At 35.0% G+C, this 20,532-nt stretch overlaps 1 protein-coding gene across 2 annotated transcripts in view; it reads left to right on the plus strand.

The window, feature by feature from the left end:
• Window positions 1–11,975: 11,975 nt before the first annotated feature.
• LOC110465826 (solute carrier family 13 member 2-like) overlaps window positions 11,976–20,532 on the plus strand; it is a 32,634-nt gene continuing 24,077 nt past the window's right edge. For both annotated transcript variants that reach the window (XM_021521932.1, XM_021521933.1), the window contains exon 1: window positions 11,976–12,433. In XM_021521932.1, the coding sequence (XP_021377607.1) occupies window positions 12,320–12,433 (114 nt within the window). In that variant the 5' untranslated portion in view covers window positions 11,976–12,319. The remainder of the gene's footprint in view (window positions 12,434–20,532) is intronic.

Consider the following 20,532-nt stretch of genomic DNA (forward strand, 5'->3'; position numbering starts at 1 on the left):
GTTTTAATGAATACCGATATTATAATAAACAATTTCAGCATATTGCTGGATTTAATTGCCTAAAACATTTGTTGCACTGAAAGATATTTAAATTAATACCATTTATAGAAAACATTTTGATGATTCTATACAGTTCAAAATAACTATAGCCAACTTGTTTTGGAAACCTTGTCAAAACGGCAATGGAAATATGATATTGAGTGTCAGAGTGTTTATTAAAATCTTCAATCACGTTTGCCAAATACGTTATGCAAAATTTTGAAAAATACATTAAAAGCATCTGTAAAGCGAGGACAAACATTAGTGATTGTTCCTTCAAAGACTTATTTGTGATAATTAAGAAAATACATTTTTGAGAAAAAACCCAGAAAAGTGATTATTTTAACAAAAAGAAATAAGTGTAAACGAAACATTTATAAAAAAGAATTGGGTTTTTCTGTAAAGTCGATGTTATGATGACAAATATTTAATGACGTATGTCATTGTGATAAATACATTCACATTGTAAATGATAAAAGTGCAAATGTTGATAAGTGAACTTATTCCACTTATAAGTCAAGTCAATATTGTTTATTTGAGTATCATATCACAATTACATTAATACATATTAAACATTATATACAGATACATTATGTAAAAGTATAAAGTAACATAGCAGGGATCAATCATCTCATATAAACTATTGTTACAACTGTTATGATATGTCATAAGTCATGTTGAAGTGGTAATGTGCGATGATGTTTGACCCTTGTGCAGTTGAAGAACTCTCGTTAGTGCCTCAAATGTTACTCCACCCTTTCCTGACGATAACATTAAACCTTTAAAATTGTTCATATCAATTTTCTTATAACTGAAACCGGTACACACATTTAAATCTACACTACGTTAATTTTGTTGTTGAATTAAGAGGAAGAGTTTTTTTCGACGGACTCGGTATTACAAAATGGACTAATTACGCATTGTAAGCCTATTAAACATGTACGATTCATATGGGATGAAGAAGGAAAAAGGGAGAAACTCATTTTTTCCTATCATTTTATTCCACGTTCATATGTACAGGATATATTGTATTGCGCATGGTGTCTTCAAAGAGCAGGACATTCTATGCCGGGTTTAACACACCATACAAACTCCTTTTCATTCCCGTTATACCTCGCTAACGAAGACTACGGACACGTTTATGGTCGCCATCGGGATCTTGCAGGGAAACATGTTATTTCTTTGTGTGATATGACGGTAATGTTTTTCTTGTGCTCATTAAAGTACCCTGTGGTTTTGTTGTCACTGCCCGAGTTCTCCATTTGAGGACATGACATTTTTCCGATTCGACTAAGGTTTATATGACGGGTGTCATCGCAGCAAACTTTTACGGCACGATTTCTCACCCCGACACGATATCTGCACGCGCTTGCATTCCTGGTTTGTAGCAGAAATCAGGTGAGACAGCCGTCGTCTAATTGAATCTGCGAAGATTTCTTTTACTTCTGCTGCGTATTTCAAAAGTGAATGAATAGATATATTGACATATAAATAAATAAGTAAATATAAGACAAGCTGTACATTGAACTACTCGTTATTTGATAACATATTAGCTCATCTATTACATGAACACTCTCAAAGTAACTCGCATTATTCCCAGAATGAGAGATGACGTCAGAAAAAAGGGGATTAAAATAAATGAGCGTTTTTATTTTGCGAATATGTTGTTTTCTAACAGTGTCATTACATAAAAAGATGTAAAATAAAAGGTGATATTGTCTTCTTTTAAATTCGGGTTTCAAAGCTTGATAATAACTTATATTCCAAGTTCGACGTGGATGAGTAGACATTCCACACTTACTTGCAGTACGTAATCTTCTGATCATTATCAGAGTTAAGCGTTTATATGTTGTCTGGTTACACATCTATTGATGGAGACATAGTTGATAATACTTCAATTTATTAAAATTGGTTGTTGGGTCTTGGAACAATTATTTTTTAATGTGCTGCGTATAACAAGTCACTCTTCATTCTTAACTGTTTTTATTTGATTCATATGCCTATTTCAATGAAAGTAGAGAAGTTAAGGTTCTTAATAGAAAAATTAAATAAAAGTGTCGCCTTCTTAGTTACCATAAGACTTCGCTTTGGCGAAAGACTGTGTGGAACAGTTCTGCATTAAATTGGTGTACATCCGGATAACTCGTTTGACGTTTAGTTTGTACGTGCAGGGGGAATTCAACAAAACAAGGAAACTCTCAGGGGAAATATTGCTGTCTTTGTATCTTACTGAATCAGGTTTGTATTTTAAAAGTGTAACCAAACTCGTGTGCAATGTAAACTCACGCATACTCTTATATCAATAAATACAATAACAAACGTGAACTCTCACACGCGCGAAAATAAATAAAAGCATAATATTTAAGAGCCATTTTTTGACTTCGTCTCCGTTTTGTTTTTCTCGTTTTTTGTTTGTTTTATTTCTAAATTTCTTATTCATTTCAGAATGAACCCATCATTAAACAGAACAAAGAGGAAGACACTGTCAGAAATATAACTTGTATGTCCCATCCGGTAAATAAACCTCGATTAGAAGCTCAAATTATGATGTTGCAAACTAAACAATTTTGAATGACTCAAAGTGCTACAATTCCTATTTTTTCCCAAGCTTGTACCTCTTGTATTATCTTTGGTATGGGGAAAACAATATTTCTGAGATTGCGGCACGGTAACTTTAAGTGAATAAATGACAAAGTAGGATTGGCTATTGCACTCGCCTTCACCCTGTCGGCCGGGGTTCAACTCCCTGATCGGACATGGCAAGGTATTGGGTCATCTACCCGACTACGTGTGTTTTCTCCGAATGCTCAAATTTTATTCCATGGGAAGATTCCCTGTGCGCTCCCATCGGAGTCATCAAGTGTAATTTTAAAAAGTAGAGTCTACAGTCAGGTCAGTGATCAAGGCTCACCGCACCTAATGTTAATGTTCTAATTATATATAATGTCACGGTGTGGTGATACAAGATACAAGATACAATAATTTTTATTTAAAGTCGTTTATGTTATAATGGAAACATTAGCTCTGTAGCGCTATTATTACGACAAACAAAGGTATAAAAACAGGATATATAAGACAACATGCAGAAAACAAACAGGCATATAGCAAGGTTTATACACACACAGACAAGTACAAATTAAATCGCAACATGCAGTAATTAAAAACAACTTGGCACGTAAGGAACAAAGTATATATAAAAATCTATATTCAAATTGATGCTGCACAAAAGATTCATGCCACATGCTCACATACTTAAATGCAAATATGGCATGAGTTAAAAATTGACCGAATATATGCTAATAAAGCATAAATTAAAAAGATGATTTGACAAGCATTGCGTAAGTCATACAATGCGTAAATAAGAGCACTAAGCAAAAAATGAAAGAAAGTAAAAGCGTAGAAGCATGTGTATCACAAGACATGGTAAAAACTAAGTATAGAAATAATAAAAAATGTTGGAACAAACTGGCCGTCCCAAGTGTGTAGCAGTCTGCGAAAGCTCTGGAAATTTTCTACTTTCTTCAGTTCATTCGGCAAACTGTTCCACACTTGGGCAGCCTCAAAACGAAAAGGTTTTTTCCATACATTTGGAACCTTAATGGTGTTCTCTTACCTGAAATTATATTCAACATTATTTTTAACAACCCAATCATTTAAAAGTTTTCGAGCTAACCCATTTAAAATTTAAAAGACTTCTGTAGCCATAGTCTTCATTCTAACAACGTGTAAAATGTGAGGTTGTTTCTGCGTAAAATCTGTATCACATGTGAGGTAAAATCGTTTTCAATAAAACGCAGAGCTCTTTCCTGTATCTTTTCCATCTTTCGAGTGTTGTTGAGGCTATAAAAATGCCAGGCTAGGGGGCAGTAATTAAAATTAGATGAAATAAAAGATTTGAAAATGGTGATCTTTCCCTTTTTTGGTAAGACTATTTCCAATTCTTTTCAAAATAGCTAATTGTTTGGAAGCCTTTCTACAGATCTTAAATACATGGCCATCAAATTTAAATAAAGAGTCCATCTCCAAACCTAGCAGAGTAACAATATTTTTACAATCAATTACCTGGTCTCCAATAGAATAGGATTTAATGTTGTGACAGGTTTTTTTCCCTATACATATGGCTTGAAATTTACTAGGATTTGCTTTCATACCATTTGCTGAAAACCAGTTTAGTAAAAAATTACTTTCTTTTTCTAGAGTAAGTTTAAGGTTTGAAGAACAGTTGCTGATAGGGCTTAGGGCCTCGGATCCTGCTTTTAGAATTTTAGCAGAAATTCTGTCCACCCCAGTAGATTTCTTGCAGTCTAGACGTGATATACAATGTATAAGTTTCGTTACCTGTGCGTTACTGACATTGCTAAATTTAAAGGACCCCTGATCTGCCACAGGTTTCATGTTGTTTTGAATATGTACAATGCTTGGGTGATCAAAAAAATTACATTCACCATTAAGCTCTTTCCCAATATCATTTGCTATATCAGTAAAATATTCATTAAAACTATCACATACAATCTTCTGATCAGAGATTACAACATTTTCCTCAAGTACAATGCTTTGATCATTTCTACATTTGTTTGATAAAAAAGACTTTACTGTGGGCCAAAAGTCTTTAGAGCTAGGGCCGGTGCTACAACGTTCAAAAAAGTAATTACGGACTGACTTAATCTTAACAAAAAGGTTTCTCTGACACCTATAAGCTTCCCAATTTTCTGCATTTTTGAACTTATTGTATTTATTAAATAACATTCGCTTCTTGTAAATGGCTTTTCTAAGTACACTATTGAAAAAGGGGGCGTATTTACCTTTGGTTTTCTCTCCTTAATTGGTAAATGATCATCAATTACATCTTGAAGCATACATTCATGGGCCCAATAAACACCATCAACATCATCAAAAGTATAGCTACGTCCAAAGGCACATTACCTAAATCATGATTAAAACTTGCCTTGTCAAAATTTCTGTAACTACGAAATTTACATTTATCCTTGGGTTGCCTAGGGGCTGTTCCCTTAATTAATATGCCAATATAGTTATGCCAGTCGCTAATGCCACATCCAAAATTAACTGGGTAGATGTTAGGCCTGATAACTAGGGTGTCAGTTGGGAGAGGACTATACCATCTATTGGAATTAAGTTTATAGGTAAAGTGCTATTTCAAAGGTAGAGTCTATTTCATGATAGATGTACCTGTATTTTCACCTGTGGTTTCAAGTATACATGGTCACCAGGAGTGATTTATTATACCACGGACTTGGACAACAAATACTATTCAATTTAGACACAAGTAAAGCAAAGATCACTTACTTTGAACTCCAGACAATCTTACGGTACAGGATTCACCAGAATGTATCATTTGTCACTGGCAATCGATTTCCAAAAAGATTAAAGCGGCGGGTTTTTTCGCATTTTCTCGCAACATCAAAGTGCACTAGACATATTTCCTATGCCGAAGAGGCAGTTGCCTTTCCCTCTAATCTAATTCCGTGATTATACCAAATAAAAAAATATGAATTTCAAAACTTTCAAAGGCACTGAAGCACTAGCTACCTTAGAATCACTTCGTTAGGTGACTTATAGCCAATGTTTGCATAAAAGCTTGGCGTGTACATCATTTTCATTAGAATTGGTTTAAATATATACATACAAGTAATTTATTATTTGTAAGGGTGTTGCCTTTGTTCAATAAAAGACAAGCAGTTAAATCATAATTCATATTTATGACAAAATTACTCAAAATCAAATTGCCAAACTACATGTACATGTCTAGTTCAAACTCAAGCTCTTTATTGCCTAAGTCTTTCGACTCATCTGTTGTTGCAAAGTTACAAAATGCATTATATTGCAGCATTATCTACAGAAAAGCCCCCCCCCCCCCTAACTTTGAAAAGTGTCCATTTTAAGGACCTGAAACATACATCAACATTTTAACCAAATTCCACATTTTACCAATTTTTAAAAACAATTCTTTTTACAGCCATAAAATAAAAATACTATAAAAAAATAATATAAAATATATAACATGGAAACTCAGAAACTATTCTACGCTTCACTCGATCTGTTTGTTAATGGAAATGATGTCCGATAAAATTGTGCTTTTCTACATATACACACGCCAGTGCTTAAAATAGTTAAGTATTATAGCATAACAAAATATATTAGCATCGCTTCACTCGGCATTGAAAGTATAATTGTCCCAAACTTATAAAAAATGAAGTTCTAGATTTTTGTTGGCAGAAATTAGTATACATGCAGAACCGCTATTACAATTCTAATATATTAGTACCAGATAAGTGCCAAAATCTGTCTTTAAAATTTTGGGCAACACCTAATATTACTTCATGGGTAAAATTCACAGTTAATTAAAAAATGAGTTTTGTCTTCAATGCTATTAGATGAAAACAGAGCACAGAGTCGATCATGTAAAGGTGTAACTGGACGAGAATACGAACCGGTTTCGACTTTTAACTTAAGTTTACCGCAACGGAACTTTGCTAATGTTTGTCTATGGCCAAAACGCATAAAATTACTAATATAACATTGGGACCCAGAGCGTAGAAGTCGTTCAATAATCCTTGATGGAGTAATTTGTTTACACGACATTGCCAACTTCTCCGTTTTCCTTTTGACCACTGATGTATTTTATAGATTATTCTATCGTGAGTAGTTCCATTAATCCTGAACCAGAGCCTACAGACCTCCACTTTCTGTTTCACGTCACAGGAACTCCATCCAAGATCGCCACTTGTGGCGACATTGGAAGCATTGCTTACGGTACCGAAGAAGTAGCGGCACGCTTTATTATTATTTCTCTGGTCAAGGTTGTAACATCCTTATACCATTTTTTTACTAAATTGTTCAAGTAAGCTAGTTTTCAATGTATGTTTCAAAAATATATAAGTTCAGCCCGAGTTACTAATATTTTATTGATATAATGTAATCATTTAAAATGACAACGAAGGGTCGTTGTTAAGTTAACTGTACATCATATTGTACACATTATTCCATTATTTGTGCAATATAATGGTAAACACATATTCAAAGTAGTTTCATTAAAATATTACTATTCCATCTATACCACACGCCTACGGTATTATTAACCAAAACTTTATTACGGTATATGGTACGAATTGCTCTCTTCAGTTTTACCTTACAAAGTATATTCCTGAATACATGTATGAATGCTTCGTTGCATTCATTGAGACTGGAAGAAAAAGAAATGTTCCTTCAGAACAAAGACAGTGTAAGGAATATACCTCCACATATGTAAAAGATGATTTTCGCTTTCTGATTTGTAGTAAATTTGACAATATTGACATTTGTAATATTATGAAAAGTGAAAATTATAATGATTTTTCCTATCTGCAGTGTATGTCCACACAAAATCAGCTTGAGATTGAAATTCTGCAGACATTACCATTAAAAATTAAAGGAAAAATAAAAACAACATTCAGTCAACTGTTACTGTATCAGTTGAAATGTATAGACAATGCATTACAGAACTTTAGACAGTCTTTGTTCAGATTAGTTAATGATGCTTGACTTGATCAACAATAATTTAAGATTTTAATAACATGCAGGCGGCTATTACTGTACCTGTTATAATAACTGTACAGTCATTATTATTTTCATGTAAAATAAAGGTATCCTTTTTAGTTTAAAAAAAATCATATTTCATCTACTACCACGTGTCACTATAGTTCTTTACAAAAAATATCAATGGAATATTTCTCTGATTAAAGTATACATAAGTTCTTAATAATAATATGTATTACAATACCGTCTACATCATTTTGAAATAGGCTATAACCAAATTGTGACCAGGTGTGAACATTGAAATGTATGCTAGGTGAGACTAGGTATTTTAGAAATGTGTGCTAGGTGAGACTAGGTATTTTAGAATTGTATACTAGTTGAGACTAAACCTCGAACGCAACTCCAACAAGAAACACATGCTTAGTATCCGAGTACCACTGTTAAACTGACATTGTGCATTGTTAGCTTTTTTCCAACATAACTATAGCTTTGATTATAAATTTCATGAAATATCAAGCATTTTTTCTATTGACAAAATGTTTGCCCTCATGCTAGCTACGCCGAGAGCCGAACTTCATGTGGACTTCTCCAATTTACCTCCATCTGGACAAAAATCCTTAATCCCTGTGCACAAACCCTCAACCTCAATGCACTGCAAGGTCTATGGTTGTTAATATGGAGTCAGCAAACGAATTAGTACTACATGTTAATGTAGATATAAAAATAAAAATAAACGTAATATGAGATATTATTAGGTTTACAAACATACCTAGAAAAGATAAGTAATTCAATAATTTTCAACAATAGAAAATTAAAGGTGACATTAATTAACACATAAAGGGTTGTATTGAAGTTTATCGCCCAAGCTAACAGTGCTTCGTACCATCATACACATAATGTATACCTGTTCAAAGCATATTTCACGCCTTTTTTACCAATTCACTTTTTTAAGATTTTGATATTATAGATGAACGTAGCTATAAATAGACATATATTTTTATATATGTATTATATAAATTTTAGGAATAAAAGAAAAACTGAAAGTCAAACATTTTAAACTTAAATCTCCAGGCTTTAAGCTGACAAAGCTTCTCACAATTTTTTATAGGTGAATGTGTAGCAGTATTGTAGTTGGTTACTGAACTGATAAACTACACAATTTCCAGTCTGAAAAGACGTTTGTGTCCGAGCTACAGTTCATATAGGGGGTGCTTTTTGCACAGGATCTTGACAAGGGCACTAATAAAGACACTACCGTAGCATTATAGAGATTAAAGCATACAAGCTGAAAAAGTACGTCGTACTCCTAATCAGTCATAGTTTCCTTTTCCACTACATTTATACATTAATGGCATTATCTAGTGTTTTGCCTGCAGTGATAAGCGGATTCTTAATAGGAATTCATAATGTTACAGTATTATTTTGATAAATATTATATGACCCAACAAACTGAAGTGGCATTTATTGCAGTGTGAACGCGAGTGTTGTCACGTGACAAGCTAGGTGATGAGTTTTTAAGCATCCCCGTGCCACTACTGAAGACTTATTTAAGTGTTAGAAACTGGTGTTTTTTCACGGAACGACTAGGGAATAGCTTTGATATATCATTTCTGAAAGGAAAACAATATCTTACGGGACTTGATAAAGATGAAATAAACAAATCTAATCAACAGCATTGTTCAGAGTGTGAAAATTCAGCAGATTCGAACCCTTCACTTCAGATTGTTATACTGTCGCTCTAACCGATTGAGTTATCTGCTCAGCAGAGGTGTTCTGACCAAACTTTGCTACAGTTATATCCTAACGGAAGTTAAAGGGATATTACATTATATAGGGAAAACACAGTGTAGTGGAACAGGGATACTTATCAACAATGGATAGCTTTGATATAAAGCGCTCAATTGACTCAGATTGCTAGAGTGCCATTCTGCCAATATATCGCTCCATGGACGATACCGTACTAACATTATGGCATAAAAGTCAGTAATAATTAGAAAAAGATGTCGATTTAATCATCAAAAGCTGTTTAGTGTTTAGGATTTTAGTTGGCGCGATTCAAGGCGTACGCATACAAGCTTCATTAATATTACATTCTGTCACGTGAAACATATCCGACCAAAACGTTATCAGTAAAAAAAAAATGAAATGAAAATATGCAGTTTCTCCCTACCTTTTTGTGAACGAAACGATTTTTTGATACTCCTGTAGACAATAATACACTGAACAGTTTCCCCGAGAATTTCGAACCACCTGGAAGTACACGCAATATTGCCTAAAAAAAGCTTCGGACAATAGTTGCTTCGGTTGTTTGAACCTTGCGATTTGACCGAATTAACTGTTATTTGTCAGCCTTTTAAACTCACTTCACAAAAAGAGATAGAAAATAAAACCCCACCGAAGCAAAGGTATGAACAATGTACAAAGGGGGGTAATTCACTCTGATGCGGATTTGTGTATTTTCGTATATACAAGATACAAGATATCACTGTACAAGAATTTTCATTTAGAGTCGTATATGCTATAATGTGAACATTAGCTCTGTAGCGCTATTGTTACGACCTTATACAGTAACCTCCCCTTAATTTCAGTTTTCATATAACTGTAGCAACGTTGACCAAGTACATGTAGTTCGATTGGTCAGTATTCCGTCTTTTCGTATTGCAGAGTTATCTGTTCTTGTGAGCAGGTATTGATTGTTACGTCATCAGGTTATGTGAGAAAATTACGTCGTTTTCTCAAAAATGTATGACGTTACTCGCACAAACAAATGAGGTACACATGTAACAAGCAATACCTGCTTACAAGAGCAGATAACTATGAAATAAGAAAAGGCGGAAAAACATGAGATCCAGGGTTCGAATCACGGTCTTACTCATCATAATTTTCTCTCATAACACTATTGTTGATTGTATTTGGTTAATTTCACTTTTATTATTCATTAAAATCCACCAGCTTCCTTCATACACGCACTTACAAGCATGGATACACAACACACATGGAGTCGCATCCTTAAATGATATTAGCTGTTAAAAGGACGTTAAACAATGTAAAACCAAAACAATTCCTGCAAATTATGTTTTTATTTTTATTTTCAGAAATAATTCATGATATGACAGAACAAGCATGTACCAATATGAAGTTATACATATTTAGGCGGTGGTACGGGGATCCTTAAATGCTTCTTTCTCCATATACAGACATATACTGCATTGCTAGCATACTACTGGAGCGGTACACACTTTCAAACTACTTCCGTTTCTTTACCTTTATCAAACGCCTGTGTTTGTCATCATCTTATAAGTGTGCTGACAGCTTACACTTGTACAGTAAGGAGGTGGTTAGCTCTCCAAATCAGATGAATAATGTCTATACAATTCACAAGTCATTAGAACCGGCGCTACACATGTGTGATCGTACAATTTTATCACACTGGTAACGGAAACAATTCGGCTACAGTAGGCACAAAGCAAAGACATACAAAAGCATAGTAATCTGTAAATGAGACACAATCGCTGAAGTGTGACGAGAATTGGCTGGAGTGGAGCATAGGGACCTGAGAATCTGAGAATGATCATTGGGGATGGCATTTTTACCGAAAATCGATCTAAACCCCCCAAACGTGTAAAATTACTCTAAACACCTTAGTGTAGGTCCAAATATAGCTGTGACCAATTCTCAGGTCCCAGCGGAGTGGAGAATCGACAAGTACATCAACCAGAGACGTAACAACCAATCAAATGCACGAATATGATCCATACACCAACAAATCTAAGACTCATCCCGATGCTTGTGGTATTAATAATACGTATTCTTTTTGTTGTGCATTATACCGCGAGTAAAAAATGAAGAAAGTTATAAACAAGTTATCTGTTTGAATATAATCTAAATCCGTGTATGTTGTAGATCGTAACATTACTTTGGTGGTGTTCCGTGGAATAACTTGTATGTTCAAAGATGAAATAAATCGTAACATTACTTTTGTGGTGCCAAACTTTCGCTTTCGCGGTGTTTTTTTTAACTAAAACGAGATCAAAATGTACTATATAAGACTGATATAAAGCTGACATTGTGTAGATTCACGGAAATAGGTCGCTATTTAAGTCCGTGCTCATATGTAGCGGTAATTTATGACACCCATAGAAAGGAAATGAGAAATGCATTTCAGTTAGTTGACAAATACCATTTTAATGTTAGATACGTAAAATACATATCTCTCTTACTTCTGTTTGTATGTTTTACTTTTATAGTAATGAAATTGATAAAACCAGAGACGTATTATACGCTCTCGTAAAACATAATTAAAAGAAACGCCACTGACTATAGCTTATCTTCATCTCCTGGCATATCATTTTCCCAGGTAAATAGAGATCGACGTCTCCTCGCCTGAGTGAGCACAGCGAACACGGTGGATCTTGCTGACGTTTCGTGATCTTTAGCGTACCGATCGCGGCGGAACGCGATGGTTTTCCTTATCATCGCAATCTTTCGTGATTGAAATTTGAAGACCCCCCGGCATAATTGGTGATCATCAAGACTCTTGAAGATCTTTCAAGCATCGTGTAAAAGTTACACTTATTGTGCAGAGATCTGTAGCTTGTTAAAAGTTTTAATTGGGCAGTAAAGTTTACCACGCTTACCATAGTCAAGAACCCCACGGGGTGTTCACTACACATACGGTGATACAGAACAGGGGACCGAGTTCGGAGGAAACAAGGATCGACGTTATTCTGTGTCTTTAGTTGAAAGAATGGCTGGGACGTCGTGTGCAGGGTTTTTCAAGGATTTGTGGGCATTACGGAGTATATTCCTCATCCTCATCGCTTTCCTGGTCCCCATTGGTTTCCTCCTGGATGGCTCGCTGGTAAGTTAGATATTAATATAAAACATGAGTACATTGTGTTCATTATAATATATGAGTAGTTTGTACTTATCAACACGAAATCTATATTTCACGATGGACGTGTTATGCATGATATAGTTTGTGAAAAATATTTAAAACAACAATAACAACAACAACACAGACAGTATTTACGTGTGTGTGACTGTGTTTTTGCAGGTAATGTGTTTTTCAAAATACTCACAGTAACAGAAAAGTCATGATGTTATAAATAAACAACTCTCATATGACAAATTGTAGTTTACGGGTGATCGCGAACTGTTTACCCACATGTACATACAAATTGTAGTTTACGGGTGATCGCGAAGTGTTTACCCACATGTACATACAAATTGCTAAACAAAAGGAAAGAAAGCGTGTTTGTCGAATGAGGGACGGAACTTGTACGTTTTAATGAATATTAATAAACACACTGACTTTGAACGGTTATTTTCTTTATCGACAAGCCTCGATTTCCCCTTGATAATTATTCGAATATTTAATACTGTACTGTCACTTAAGGATCCCTGTGCCACTTCTGGGTAAACTCCAGACAGTTCCACTGTAGTCATTTTCATTCGTACGGGTTGCAGATGTAACTGTTCTGTGGGCTGGGTCGGGAAACTGTGGAGTGAACATATTTTGATCCGAGGTCAAGGGTTCAAATCCGGCTCTGGCACCGATGCCTACTTTAGTACATTTGTAATATATATTCAACACTTTTTAATAATGATAATAAACAAAATACTGAAAATCCACAAGGTACTGGTTTCTTACACAAATTTTGCTGGTAGAAATAGTTTAATTTATAGATACACGTTTTATTAGTGGTACGGGGATCGTTAACTTGTTGAGTATATGAATATCGTCCTGGGAAAATGACGAGGCGATTTAAGAACATGCATAAAATTAAATTAGTAATATATGTTATCATACACTTTTCCGTGAAATGAATTGATTTGCATCACATGAGTGATACTGTTTGTTCGTCTCCCGTCACGCGCCGTATCCGTTCAACACTATCACCCATATATGCCTAGCATGCGCCTTATCCATTTTACGTCTTGTTCAACACATCTCAGAAACCTGCCTCAGTGACGTCGGATTTGTGTTATTCGCCGATTAGTTTGATGTTGTACCTGAAGTAGTTAAAGCTTGTAGTATATAATGAAAACACAGTATAATAATATGACCATTTACATAAATGATATCCTTCCCCGTATCAACCCTCGCGTAATATCAGCCCTCGGGCGTCCGACCCCTCGGGGTATTGTTTATTTCAGTATCATGCATCACAATTACATGTACATTGATACATTTAAATATACAGTCATATGAAATAAAGCACTACAAAGCAGGGATCAGTAATCTTTTATGAAATATTGTTATAACAGTTTTGATACATGTATGTTAAAATCAATAAATTGACCCAAACGATCACAGATATCGGTCCAGAATAGGTGATCGGGACAGCCCCTACCTAACAAACTCTATGGATGTTGTACATAATATGACAAATTAAACGTTTGCTTCAAGATTTGCATTAAACCGGCTTAGACAAATATCAATAATACATCAAAAAATATTCTGGTTCTGCTTCGTATTATAATCAATGTTGCCGAGGGATTGGAAGAGCCCTACCAGAGAGGTATGCTAAATTCACACTTCTACATGTAAGTAGCTGATTCTAATTTAGAATGCTGCACATCTCTACACAATCCGTGATGTAAGATCATTTCCATTGGTTAGTATTTACATTTGTGTTGCAGTGCCTTTATATAACAGTACCAACTCAAAATGTTGTTACATTTTTTTGTTGTTACAATTTTTGCTAAAGGCCGCGGTTGTCAAGTGGTCAAGTGGTTAAGGCGTCTGACATTCTGCTACCACTAGCCCTCCACTACTGGGTCGCGGGTTCGAGGCTTACGTGGGGCAGTCGCTAGGTACTGGTCGTGGCTTTATAGGTCGGTGGTTTTTCTCCGGGAAATCAGGCTTTTCTCCACCACCAAAGCCTGGCACGTCCTTAAATGACCATAGCTGTTAATAGGACGTAAAACACAAACAAACCAAACCAAATTATTGAAAGCCTCTTTCTCAGTGGCGGATTTAAAGATTGTTTGGAGTTTTAAGACACCTACATCAACCTGAGAACTATAAATTATTTTTAAATTTTCAAATGCAACGATCCCCCCTTCCTCCCAACCCTGCCTTGATCCCCGGAAGTGATAATGACATCCCTCAGATAATTCTCTGAAACAGTATTGTATAATAATTTAATCTTGCTTGTTACAAGCATTTTCATTGGCTTAATAATTTATGTTATCAGCCCATAACGTAAAAAAAATGACGTCGCCGTTTGTAACGTCGCTTTTAATTGGCTGATACAGCAGCGCAATAACTTCTAAGAGAAAAAAGTCCATCAATAAAAGTGGATTTCCACAGAATTTGTGTATAGTAGATTAAATTATAAGGATTAACTAGAATATATTTTTCATGTTATGGAGCTATAACACAAACAACCGGACTGTACTCTCATTTAGGGTACACTCCGTTTTTGTGTGTTATATCTCCATAACATAACATCGTTTAGGGATTTATTAATCAAGATTCGTTTTTCACGGATGTTGCAAAACTCGGTTGGAATCAAAATATTGGCGCTTTACAATACTGTCATGCCGACATTTTGCAGTTCTTCTTCTAGGCTTACAGTTTAATATTAACCCGAGTCCATTTGTCTTAAGCCTTAGCAAGATATGTCGAAGGGAAACAGCTTAGTTTTGGTTTGGTTTGTTTGTGTTTCATGTCCTGTTAACAGCTAGGGTCATTCAAGGACGTGCCAGGTTTTGGTTGTGGAGGAAAACCGGAGAACCAGAAGACAAACCACCGACCTGCGGTTAGTGTAAACAATGGGAGATTTAAACTGTTTACGCGCTCTTTAATGACATTTGCTGTTAAAAGGACGCCAAACCCAGGTTGTTTATACCAAGCCTGTTACGCAATATGAACTATACCGTTTGTACATGTAGTAACTGATAGCTATAAAAAGATTACGAAACAATTTAACATGCGTCACAGATGAAAATTACATGACACGAAAAGTGACAAACAACATGACGACACGGAGGAAAGGTATTTACTATCACATGATATGTTTTATGCAGATTTCTTAAAAATTCTTATAAACATGTTTTCAAAATAATGACACACATGAGATGCGGAGCATAAACAACAACAAAAATAGGCAAAATCAATTTAAACTTTGACCTCTAATATGTTTGTTTATTTTCAGTGTACCTACCATATGGCCACTATTTGATTTATTTGAATGCATTTTATAAATTGAAGGTGAATAGTTCAAATGTTAAAAGTAAAATTGTTCAAGAAAATTTCACACCTTTCCACAATTAATCAGAACACTATTATATCTCAAATTTTATAACGATTACTAACAACGTAAATGTTATGCAACCCACTTTATGCTGACTCTATAGAGAGAGATAAGAGTTTCACAAAGAATGGATCATCTGGCATGTTAAACGACGCTATACAACACTGACAGATACAACAGGTACCATCTTAAAGCAGTAAACATCTAATTTTCGAAATCCGGAATATGGGATTACGATGTAAATCAACGTCAATTGAGGCCGTGAAAGGATACTGCATAGGGGAAAGAAGAAACTCTGAGAGAAACAACGTGAAAGCATTTACTGTAGAAGAGAAAGGGAGACGCCATGGAAAAGTAGGAATTACCATGAAACTCCAAGAAAAACAAAGAAAGTCCCGGAGAAAACATATAAAACACTGTGGAAACATTGGAAACATCGTGGAAATATATGAAACATCTTGGTCAATGTTTTTTTCCAATGTTCATATCACATCATATTCACCATCACAAAAAATATCCATAGTTGTGTAGCGAAACCTGACTTGTTTTGGATCATAAATCTAATATGAATGGAAACTTATGACAGATCCTCTATTTATAACATATATATCTAACAGTGTATATCGTGCTGCAAATCCATCAACTGGGTATGAAAAAATAAACAAATAACAAACAAAAACGCTGACACAGATATTCGGTATACCGCTTCTCCGGTGAAGCACAAGAAAGGTGCATGTAAGAAAATAGGTTTATATATTTTTATCACAGGTATTGCAGGTAGTACATAAAATGTATGCAAAACGAGACCAATTTACAAATAACGTAATTTTACCTTGTCAGTAGGTAGGACAAGGACGGTGACTTGGTCGTTCTGCTAAGATTTCAGGGGGATCAGTTCTGTGTCGTCTTCAAAGGGTGTTGAATTTTCGTCGTTAAACCTATCCTGTAATGACGTTACAGGTGTTTACAATTACAATATAAAATGGCTCAGAGGATAGAGATTTACGATAGCGGGACATGCAGTTAATTCCACAGGAAAGTCAGACAAACTTAAGTTAGAGATATTTGAGTTTTTGAGTAAGTTCATCATGCTATATACTGTACAACTATTTGTTTTCGCGGGCTAATATTTTGAGGTTGTCCTGGTCAGAGCAAGTTCGCGCAGATTAAGAACACGTTACAAGACTAGGTAAAAATATCGCGCTCACGAGAATACTTTAGCATTGCGTTAAGAAGATATATACTTTGCGCCGTCATCTTCCATTTCTGAAGGCAGTAGATAAATAAACACGAGACATTTAGGCCGTTAATATAAAAAGCGTGTTTTTTTCAAACCATAAATACAAAAGCATATAAGTCAATACAAACCATGGATTGATAAACGCGGGTTATTATATACCGTTAATTTAACAGCGCAAACGGTGTAATATGAAACTAAATGAAGTGAAATGTGAACATGCTACACGTAAAAACATTGTATACATAGATATAAACAAATAAATAACGTACAAATATCTTGACACAGACGATTGTTTACGAGGGTCCTTTTTCATATCGGCGATGATATTTATTGTACAAGTGATTTATATTAATAAAAAGCGAATTTGATAATTGTTATATTTTCTTTGCTCGACATTTATCAGGGAAAACATATTTTTTGTTCTTATGCATCTGTTAATATGTATTCACAGACATTATAATTTATGGTTTAAATATTCGTTACTCAGGTATTCATTTTCTTGCTATCGTTGACAACTGCGAATATAGCGAAACTAAACGCCCTTGGATATTACCAAATGTACAGCAAATATTGGATCGATAATATTTTTTGGTATTTCGCGATAGTTGTTTTTAGTAGATTCTTTATTTCGCTGGGGTTTATTTAACGAATGGCCATTTCCAGCCACGATAGAAATCGCCACAATACATTAAAGACTCTGTATATAAAAAGCCAATGTACACGATACTCCTTAAAATAGTAACACTTTACCCCTTGCCGCGACACAGACCCGGGTTTTTGTGTTACCCGTCAAACAGTTTTATAATTTTTTGTTATTTTTTTTATAAAAATAGAAGTGTTTGATCAACACTCAAGTATAGCAAACGCCTGACAGTGCGTTGTGTTCATTTTTCAATGCCGTGTCCTTACTGTCCTTTGATAAATTTAAACAATATGACGGGATGTGAAGTCGTGACATGTCCTAGTTTTTCACTTGTACCACGGAATTAGATTAGATTGCTATCTAAGTCCGTGCTTGTACATTGTACAACTGAAAACTGTAAGAATTTTGCAAGGCATTGTACAAAAAATATATGAAACGAGATTTTCTGAAAGTCAGGTGAAATGGAGAGGAGTTTGAGATATTTCAATCTTTCCAGATTATAGTATAGTTGAACATTAAACGATTAAAGCGTTTTAGAGTAATTTTACAAATGATATAGGGTGCGATACAAATGTTGTATATTATTATTATTATTATTGGGAAACCCTCAGTAAATCACCATAAGTTTTGCAACTGTCGTCAATTGTCGACGTCATCGTAAATATGAACAGAGCCTGCCATTTTCTCTAACTTGTATGACCTCGGCGCTGATTGGTCCGTTAAATTTAGAAGCCAATCAGCGTCGAGGTCCCAAAAGTTAGAGAAAATGGCAGGCTCTGTTCAGATTTCCGATCGTCAGCCTGATCAGCTTGAAAACTGGACTCGGGTGCTCGACATGATAATGTTAGGCCATGAACTATCCTACAAGTAAGTTTGTTTCCTATCCTACAAACACTGTACCGACATTGAAAAGCTAGACGGGCCCCCATCTCTAGAATATTGAATCATTCAGAAAGAAAAAAAAATAACTCTAATAATTTTTATCAACTAGATGTCTGAATCTAGAGACTGGTAAATGTGGATAAGGTTTGTAATTTGACTCCGGGGCTTGGCTGCCTGTGAAACCACAAACTCAGCAGGTCCATTAGCAACATTTCAAGATCATTGGTCGCCCTCATTACTGCGGGCTGGTCGGAACCTTATCTGGTGACTTGTTATAAGTCTCACTCTCTTTACTGACCACACATGTACACTGGCTGGAGTAAACTAGTAAATAATGGGCCTTGAAAATGAAATGATATTTTTAGATTGGTCTATTCTGTCATGTTTGTTATGACATAATGTTGATGTTAATAAAACACATGTAATGATGCTATGTTTACTATGTTTGTATTTTTAACCACATTTTCATGCAACCTACTGGATATAATAACTGATCCAAAAAGTAATTATGGCAGTTTTATTTACCCTCAGCAATCTGGTAAGAAAGGCGTTCAATGGTGACACAACAGTCCATCCGAGCAATTTGTACAGTTTATGAAAACAAGGGAGTAATCTCAAAAGTCTAGCTTTTTGAACTTCCTTTCTTGCAAAGTAAATTTTGACAACTTTTTCTTAGCTAGGTCAATTTCGGAATAATTAAGTCTTCTTAAATATTTGGTATCAGCTTCATATGGCAAGCCGTTTGGGTTTTTACCCATTCATTATATATATCTGCATTTTTAACGTAAATACAGATATCTGTTTTGATTGTATAATTAGAGATATCTGTACTTAGAATATTTAAATTACAGATATCTGCATTTTAAATAGAGAAATATCTTTTTTAAATGCAGATATCTCTCATTATGACAAAAATTTTGCAATATCAAAATGTTAAATACAGATACCTTCATTTCAAAGATTTATCTGTATTTTTAGTACAAATATCTTTATACAAATAAATACAGAAAAAATAAGATTAACGACCGATTAAAACCTAGCTGCTTTCACCCTTGACATGGCTCCTAGGGTTTATTCATATATCTATAATTGGAATACAGATATGTGTATTTTTAATAGAGATATCTTCATTTTAAATACAGATATCTATAGTTGCAAATAAATACAGACATCTATATTATAAACACAGATATCTATAATTATACAAAAAATACAGATTTTTGTTTTCTGTCAATAAATGCAGATATCTGTATGAAATGGGTTAAACCCCGAACGGCTTACATGTACCATAGCTTCATCCATTTTCAGGAGAATTCCAACGTAATAAAAACAGGCCCTGATATGTCTAGCCAAGACCATACGAACACCCCCTCCTGCCCAACTTTTACAACAACCTGTGATCCCAGGGTAATAAAACTGACCCTGGTCACATCCCAGCCACATCTTAATAACTGAATCAAATCAGCATGATCTCAGTAATGCTATATGGGCTTGACCTTTCTGGACTCACCACCATGACGAGGAGTGCTTTTCCAGATTTGACCAGACCATACGTTCTAAACTAGGGGGAGATAATTAAGCTAGTTGTAAAATGCAGCCAGGAAACCCTTCAAAAAAACTTAGGGGCTCGTAGCCAGTCTATTGAAAACCCGACATGCCGTGTTTTTTTTTTAGGTATTTGGCGTGTCATCCCGTGGACAGCACAGTGTTCGACCAACTGAAATTTGACCATTTTTCGACGTTTCATGAAGTCTACCGAAAAATTTACTGCATGAATATTTTTTTGCCGATCTCGACTGCTCCCAGCGTCATACTATGAACGGTTATGACAAAATCGCATGTTTTCTGAAACTTGGTCATTTTACTAGGGGGCCGGAGTAAGCAACCTTGATTATATTATAGATGTATTGACAGACGAGCTAGTATACCTG

This window comes from Mizuhopecten yessoensis, unplaced genomic scaffold, assembly GCF_002113885.1.
Source record: "Mizuhopecten yessoensis strain PY_sf001 unplaced genomic scaffold, ASM211388v2 scaffold11101, whole genome shotgun sequence".
Lineage (NCBI taxonomy): Eukaryota > Metazoa > Mollusca > Bivalvia > Pectinida > Pectinidae > Mizuhopecten > Mizuhopecten yessoensis.